Source organism: Geospiza fortis, unplaced genomic scaffold, assembly GCF_000277835.1.
Source record: "Geospiza fortis unplaced genomic scaffold, GeoFor_1.0 scaffold35, whole genome shotgun sequence".
Lineage (NCBI taxonomy): Eukaryota > Metazoa > Chordata > Aves > Passeriformes > Thraupidae > Geospiza > Geospiza fortis.
Window position 1 is genome coordinate 160,935 of NW_005054453.1, and position 8,430 is coordinate 169,364.

Genomic DNA, 8,430 nt, shown 5'->3' on the forward strand with positions numbered 1-8,430 from the left:
GTTCGGCGCCAGCAGCCGCGGCTGTGCCTGCCCTGAAACTGTTCCGCTGCTGGCCTCGCTCCTGTTGGAAAGGGCGTCACGGTGTAGGTGTCTGGGATGGTGAACTAATTCCTGCATTCCTGCCCGTAGGCCAGACCTTGTCGCGTGTTTTTTCAGATGCTGATCGGTAATTTATCCTTACAGTGGGCTTGTATATAGATCTCTTAGCAGTAGTTTAGTCTTACTTCTGCCCGTTATCAGCAGCGTTTTGCCTCCGAGAAATTCTGCATCTTTGTTCATCAGACACCACAGTGTTTTAACCTTCAGCACCACAGAGCTATGTAGGTGCCACTGTTATCATTTTGTGTTAAAAATCTTAGGAAACGGAATATTGTTCAGTGTTGAACAGTGTGTTTCAAGTTCTGATTTTTAGGGTTCTGTTAAGTTTGCCGTGTGATGATTGTAAGCATTATTTGCAGAATGCTCTGTAACAGCTTACAGATGCAGTTTGTTTACTAACGTGGTTTTAAACAGAATCCCCATCTGCTTCTGTATTACAGCTTGTTTCTATGAGGAGAGCTCAGTTGTGCAGAAAAAGGAAGTTAACAGTAGTCTTGAGCTTGTACTTGGGCATTTGTTATCATCAGGCCTTATAATTACAGCTCATAGTTACGTAGCCAAAAGCTATGGTTTTTCCTTGCTCATTTACTGATTAAAGAAATTATGGTGCAGGATATATAAGAATAGGAGAACCAATTTGCTTTCCTACTCCTGTGGGATTTTTATCTCATATCCTTTTACAAATAAAAAAGAAAGGTGAATAGGAGTTTTTGTCGGTGGTTTGGGGTTTTTTGGGTTTTTTTTTTTTTTTTTTAGTAAAACCACTGACTAGAATTTGTCTGACAGCTGAAATTTTGTACTCCTTTGTCCCGACAGAGGAGAGACCTCCTGAGGGATATTGTCTTGTCAGCACCATCTTATTCACTGGCATTTTCACCACGTCTGAATGATGCCTGACCTTTGTTGGAGAGCACGAAGAACGTAGCATAATCCACAGCTCTTAGATGCTTCACATAGGTTATGTGTTTCTGTAGATTGTTTTGCTGCATTTTTGAGAGCATTATCTGTAAAAGAAAGCAGTTCTGGTTGAGGAAGGTGGAGAAGTGAAGGAGGCTCTTCTGAGACACATTGTTTTGTGTGAGTTCTGTTTCAGCATGAAAGGAATAAATGTTATCCTTATGGCCAGGACCCTGGTTCTCAGTGGGAGTGTTGTCAAGTTTGAAGTGATTTTGGGTGGTTTTGGCAGCTTCTCTCACTGCTCTGCACCTTGCTCACATGTAGCAGTCAGCTCCAGCAGCACCAGTTGGAGCAGGAGGGAGCAGCTCTGATGAGCTGAATTGTTGTAGTCCGTGTGTGCCCAGAAGGGAATTTTTCCTCTTGCATCAAAGTAGGTTATAAAGTGGCGTCTTCTCCCTTCCCCCAGCCAGCTGGACGGTTCTTTCTTGTGCTGCTACAGCAGTAACTGTTTCCTTCACAGCTGGAAAGTGCTGTGTCATTGGCAGCAACACAAGCACCCTTCTTCTCGCTGATGCTCTCCCGCACAGCCATTGTGTAGCATTCCAAGGCAGAGGAACAAGTGTATTCCTTGTACAGCAGGCTGACAGCTTCATATCTACTGATGCCTAAATGTGATGAGAAAATGAAAACTTTCAACAAATGGATCTGCCGCCTTCTAAATTTTCTTCTTCCTCAGTGGATCTAAGCATTGAAAATTGAAGAAAACAATGATGTCAGTCTTCACTGACCTACATTAGAGAGCAAAACACAAATGAAATTCAAATAAGAAAGTCTGAACATCGTGTTCTGTACCTTTGAGCTATTCCAAATTTTCTCCCTTTTTAAAGGAGACGTAGCATCAAGGCCAGTTATGTTTTTACCAGTGTGTTATAAACCACACATACAAAGTGAGTCCTTGTTTAGAAAAGAGCCTTTCTGGATCCACAAAACAGAATCAGAAGGTGGGCTGTGATAACTGAGTCAGTGTATTTAATATTTTTATGCCATTTGTCTTTCCTAGGGAATGTGACCAAGTGATTCTGTACAGTTTTATTAGATGAATTATGCTATTAAACCAGATATTCAAACTACATATTTTAAAGGGCTGTTATAAAAACTGTGGTCCCCTGAAGATGGGTGTTACTGGACTAACAATGAAATAGTAATCTTAATGTTACTTCATCAGTGCACACCCATTAACATGAACATTTTCAGTGTTATTTTTCAGAAGAGAAAATATTTGGGTGAGAGGCAGAAATGGAACCATTTCCTCAAGTTCACCTTGAACAAGAAAAAAAAGAAACTTCTGAAGTGTGTAGTTTTCAACATTGGGAAAGGATTTACTTCTCAGTGCAAATGACTCAGTTGATAATGCCCTTCAAGCTTGAATGCTGTATGTAAATGAAATTTTGGAAGAGCTGTAGTTTAAGCTTCACTTGCAAGTTATGTAAACCTTTAATTTAATTTCCCCATCTTTACCCAAGGCTGGCAGTGCACTTGCAGATCTCTGCTTGACTGAAGCACAACCAGTTCCTGCTCTGTGAATAAGCTGGGGAGAGAATTGTAAGCTCTCAGCTGCCTGTGAAAATGAACTCCCTCATTAAGTTAATTTGATAGCATTTCCAAGATTATCCATATGATTCCACAGCATAATATTGTCTATACATAGGATTGTTTCAGTCTGTGCTTCTTTTTCCTCTAATCTCTCAAATTCATGAACATTTTCTATGAGTCTCCCAACTCTATGATGTTTTATAAGTGCACAGAACTGGAAGTGTGTCTCACTTGGCTGTGTGACTGAATCTTACCCAAACTTAGGTGCCTGTTCAGTCCAGCCGTGTAGACTCATGGAGATGCTGTCAGTTGTGTGTAGAGTGTGATACCGTTGGCAAAAAGAGGGGCTTTATGTGGGAAATAGTAAAGGTAAGATGATTTTCAGAAAGTTGGAAATGCAGGTTTACTCTGGAATGAGACAGATTGTGACTGAGTACCATTTCACGGGATCAGAGCCAGGGAAAGTTGCCTTGCTTTTCCTGACACTCTTAATGACCCCTTCAGAAGCAGCACACAGGTCTTTCTAAGTGTCTGGCTGGATCAAAAGCTGCAGAGAACTGGACTAGGCTGCAAAAGCCAAGCTGCTCTGATGTTCTCATGCAAATTCTCAGCTCCCCTGTTGCAACCAGGAGCTGCCATTCCCACCTGCTCTACTCTGAGTTTTTTTTGAGGATGGGTGACCAGGGTTGAACACAATACTGCAGAAAAAGTCACACCATCTGAAACATCTTCTACTCTTTTTTCTTCAGTCTGTCTGTCACATGACTGATTCATAACATCCTGTGATTGACTCGTGGATGTGGATCGTCATCCTTTTAATAATTTCCAACCTGATGAATGCTGTGCTTAAAGAAAAACTCCTTATTGTCAGTCACTGGTATCAAGACATTGCATCTGCTTCTATTCAGTTTCACTGCATTTCCATTGTCGTAGCTTTCAAAACAATTTTATGTGATACTGTAGTCCTCTATCACTGATGCATCTTCTTGCTCTTGGCAGATTTCCCTTGCACTTGGGCTTCCTTTTGTAATATAAAAAGTCACTGGTTAAAGTGGTAAACAAGGCAACTTGCAAGATATTTGCAGTTTCTAAAGAAGTTTTACTGGAACATTTGGATCAAAGGAATGCAGAGCTATGGTAATGGGAGAACAGTTTCAACAATTACATAGTGCCTGTGACTTTCATGAGAACAGATTAAATTTCAAATTTATCTCCATTGTTTGCAGAACACTTAGTATTCCTTGAGTTCCAAGTCTCAAGGAAAACTCCTTTCATTCCCAGGGAGAAAAAACTTCATGCTCAAAAGCCAAAGTACTAATCGAACTGCCTCAGCCATTAGTGATCAGCTGTACAGGACAGACAGGGAGCTAGGACTCAGCTTTTTCACAAGAAATCACACGTCTTTCAGGTGTTTCATTATCACTAAGGGGTGTGTGATAGCACCACACACCAGTTCATTTCTGACAGTGTACAGGTAATGTGGTGGTGTGGGTGAGGGGGTTCTGACTGCTGTGCACTGCACTTCTTCTCTCCTGAAGAGCAAGTTTGTGTGAACGTTGCTGTCCACAAGTCTGTAGCATTCTCTACATGTCTGAGGACTCCAGGCTTCCATTGCACAGGATGATCAATGTATTTAAAGTTTCTATTAGCTGTTGCTTACATCTGCTGGTGCTACAAAGCTTTTGTTTTGTTTTATTTTGTTTCAGTCTGGACCCCAGAAATTTGAAAGCATGTCGGTTCTTCTGAATGTCTTTCTATTCTGACTATGCTTCTAGCACCTGTGTTCAGTCTGGTTTGGACAGAACGCTGTGTACCTGGAAATGTTAGTCACATGTTAAGTTAACAGGAGGTTTATACTTTTCCTTTTGTTTAAATTTTTTTTCTTTTATGCATGCCTTGATACTACAAACCACAGTATGGTCCCAGTTAAAGCACTAAATAAGAAGTTAGATGTTCATCGCAGGAGGGTTTGATTCCAATACACTGCATGGAAAGATTTCTTTGTCCTGTTTTTGTTGGTGATGTTGAAATCAAGCATGGTTTGATTTCTTCCTCCTTTCACATGGCAGTTAACATCATGCTAACAACAAAATTTTGGGGAAGATGAGATTATTTTTGGAAATAACAAAAATCGTGTCAGCTGATGGTTGTATTGGGAAGTAACACTTATTTAATTTTCAAACGAAAGTGCTATTGCTAAGACTTCAGGATTTATTTTTATAAAAATCTTTAAAAATACAGGCTCCAATAAACTTTCAGAAATTTGTAGTTTCTCTCAGTTGGCATCATTCCTCCTGGCCTCACTTGTGAGCAGCTTTGAAAGTTAAAGCTTCTGAAATTGTGTGAATACAACAGCTGCCTTCAGCACCAACTTGTCAACATCATTAATTCAGAAGAGTAGATTTCTGTGATCATGTAACTCTTCTCACTACAGGTAGTTTGTGTTATTTTCCAAGATGAGGAATAAAACATTTTTTGCTCTCCTTGTATTTGTGTTTTCAGATCCAGCTGTGGGATACTGCAGGCCAGGAGCGCTTCAGGAAGAGCATGGTGCAGCACTACTACAGGAATGTCCATGCTGTGGTGTTTGTGTATGATATGACAAACATTGCCAGCTTCCACAGCCTGCCATCCTGGATAGAGGAGTGCAAACAGCACCTTCTTGCCAATGATATACCACGGATTCTGGTTGGCAATAAATGTGACCTGAGGAGTGCTATTCAGGTGCCCACGGACCTGGCCCAGAAGTTTGCTGACACTCACAGCATGCCATTGTTTGAAACCTCTGCCAAGAACCCCAATGACAATGACCATGTGGAGGCCATATTCATGACACTGGCTCACAAGCTTAAAAGTCACAAGCCATTAATGCTTAGTCAACCCCCAGATCATGATGAAATTCATATAAAGCCTGAACCAAAACCTATCACATCCTGCTGGTGTTAGGTCACATTGTCACTGGTTATCACCTTGTCTTGTTTGCAAGTGCTTCAAAATTATGATCTTTGGCAAAGCTACAGGTTTTGGTAGCAACTATAGCAAATCTCTTTGGCACTTTAATGTGTTTTTTATTTTAATTTTTCTTGGTGTAGATGTGCCCATCTTATGCTCTTGCACTTTGTAATTGTACTTTCTGAATTACTAAAGTTTCACTATAAATATATGGGAACATACTTTGTCAAGTTTTGACAAAGCAATCCTAGTTGAGCTCTTGCTGCCTGAGGTTGTTCTCATCGCTTGTGGTAAGATTATAACTAGTGTGCCAGTTTACTAATACTTTTGGTTGCTACTTGTGTTGGAATCATGTAGGAGAAAGAGCCTTTTGTGACAACCAGGGAACTTGGGTTTTGGGTCAGCAGGTGGGGGGATTTTTGGCATATGAAGGAATATTAGGTGGCTACTAGGAAATTAGAAAGCAAGTACCTTTTTATTATAAAAGCAAAAAAAAACCAGGTCTGTGAAAGTTTGGGCTGCCAGTGTCGGTGCAAATTGCTAGGTTTTGGCCTGTCCTTCCACTATGAACTTGGTCTGTTTCTTCATGGCAGTGGTAATGGAATTAACCAACTTCTCCCTACCTCTAGACAGTTATTTGATTCTTAAAACTTCACTAATTTTTCATAATTAGCATGTGATACCAAACTATGTTATGTTAACCCACATTATGGAAAGTACTGTAGCGCAGGATTTGGGGTAAAATTGGGACTCCACCTGCCCACAAGTTCTCTGATCTTACTAAAATTAAGTTATATGTTTCTGAAGGTGCTGTATCTGAGTTGAGTGTCTCAGGGTAAGTACAAACAGTTGAGTAAGTAAAAGATTGGGTGAATTTGGCAGAAGCATACTGCTTTTCAAAGATGGGGTTTGCAGGGCTTTAAGATATTGGGAGTGCTTTTCAGATATCTTGAAAAGCCAACTTGATAATATATTTCAGGAATGGGAATGCTTAGGAATATGGTACATTCTTAAAATGTTTCCAAACACAAACTAAATTTGGTCTTGAAATATGGAATAAATCTACCAACTGCATCATCTGTTACAGATTTTTGAGGGAAAACCTGCATGTATAATGTTGTGACTGTATGTAGGGCATCCTTGGCATTACTAATGTGAGCTAGTAGGGATTAGATGAGGTAAAAAATTCCTCTTGGACCACCTTTTTCTGTCTTCTCATAGTTGCAACTGCTTTTTTCCAGTCCTTTCTGAAGATCAAGTTTCATAATAAGAATGGTGCTAAGTTGCACATAGCTGCATAAAGTGAAATGTAAGCCATAGAATGCAATCTATGACTTCATTCATGTGCCATGTCAAACAGTGTTTTGTGACTTAGTTTTTGAAGTATAAATGAAGATTTTTTTTTTAATTGGCAATGTGTAGCATGTGTTGCTTACTGGAAACTCAATGGAAGGGCTAGTTCAGAAGCTGCCACCCTGATGATCACATTAGAAACAAATTACTGAAACAAGATGCCTGTTGTTATGTAAACTATTGCAGTTCCTAAGATGTAATTTCATTGCAACTTATACAGAAAAACTGCATTGACTTTTTGCTAGATTTTGGAAGACCATTTAATTTGGTCTTATATGATTAAGATGTTTAAAAAGAATCTAAACAAAAGGTAGTACTTTTTCCTGTATAAAGCTGCTTCAATTGTGATGGTATTTTTGCTTAGGAAACATTTGTAAAAGGAAGCTTTTGTATTTCCTCTGAACCTTACATGACTAGAATTTACAGTTGTTTCAGAAACAGTCACCTTTTTAACACTAGTGTCCTTAATGATTTCTTTAAGAAAATTACTGATTTTAAATTGATGTTTATACTATGGTATAAATATGGTTTACAGTCCTGTTGGACAAATTGTTTTTCACTCATGTCCTTAATCCTTTTTCTGAGGATCCTTCTTAATTATTTGTATACTAAATATGTCAGCAAGTTTTTGTGTTTGGTTTTTTTTTTTTTTGTTGTTTTTGTTTTTGTTTGATTTTTGTTTGTTTGCTTTATTTGTTTGTTTTAATAAAATATCCCAGAATTAAGAATTTTAAAGTCAGGTTGGGGATTGGGGTAAGAAAATCATGTAGCTGCAGTGTTACTGTTAAATTTGATCTGAAACACCTGCACATCTGTTAAGTTTTATTTGAGTTACTACAACTTGTAAATAAGGGCCCTCATGTCATGAAAATTGTGTGCAAATGGTGTTCAAGTGTGTAATTCCATGTTCAGCACAAAGCATGTGTTAATGGTTCTGCCATGGAGGCAGTGTGGTCAGTAATGCAGGATTCAGTGTTTCTCCCTGGCTTTCAGTGGTGGTGTTCTGCCCACAGGATGGATATCAGAGTACTGAATACTTTGTATGTGTATTTTCACTTTACCAGACTGTAAAGTTGTGTTCTTTTGTATGTGCTGGGGGCAGGCAAGGCACAGTCCCAGAAAACTAATAAATGGGCTTTGCCACAAACCGTTACCACTTGTTTTCAATGATTGTAATAGAAATGATAATATAATTCCATATGGTTCAAAAAATGCTGTGAGGGAGTTAAAGGAGTTTCTAGTTTCTGTCTGTGTGGGTGACAATTTTTACAAAAAAGACTGTCACAATACTTGGACTACTGTCAGTGCTTTCTTGCAATGACTCTGGGTGATTTTGGGGCATCTGAAGCACCCACCTGATGGTTCAGAGGTGTGTTCAGTATTTATTTCAGATTCCAGAAGAATGGGAAGTGAAACAACAGTTACAAAAATCGCAATTACTGACCCTTGGATGTAAATCAAGACCCTAAAGGAGTCTTCTCCATTACTCTTCTTCTCGTCTCATCTTGTTCAGAAATAAAACCTCTTTAACTTTTA

General features: G+C 39.2%; 1 protein-coding gene across 1 annotated transcript in view; it reads left to right on the forward strand.

Annotated features, from left to right (window-relative positions):
- Nucleotides 1-8,430, forward strand: part of RAB33B (RAB33B, member RAS oncogene family) — a 13,800-nt gene extending 5,370 nt beyond the window's left edge. The window contains exon 3 of the mRNA XM_014309797.2: nucleotides 5,092-8,430. Within this exon, the coding sequence (XP_014165272.1) occupies nucleotides 5,092-5,535 (444 nt within the window). The 3' untranslated portion in view covers nucleotides 5,536-8,430. The remainder of the gene's footprint in view (nucleotides 1-5,091) is intronic.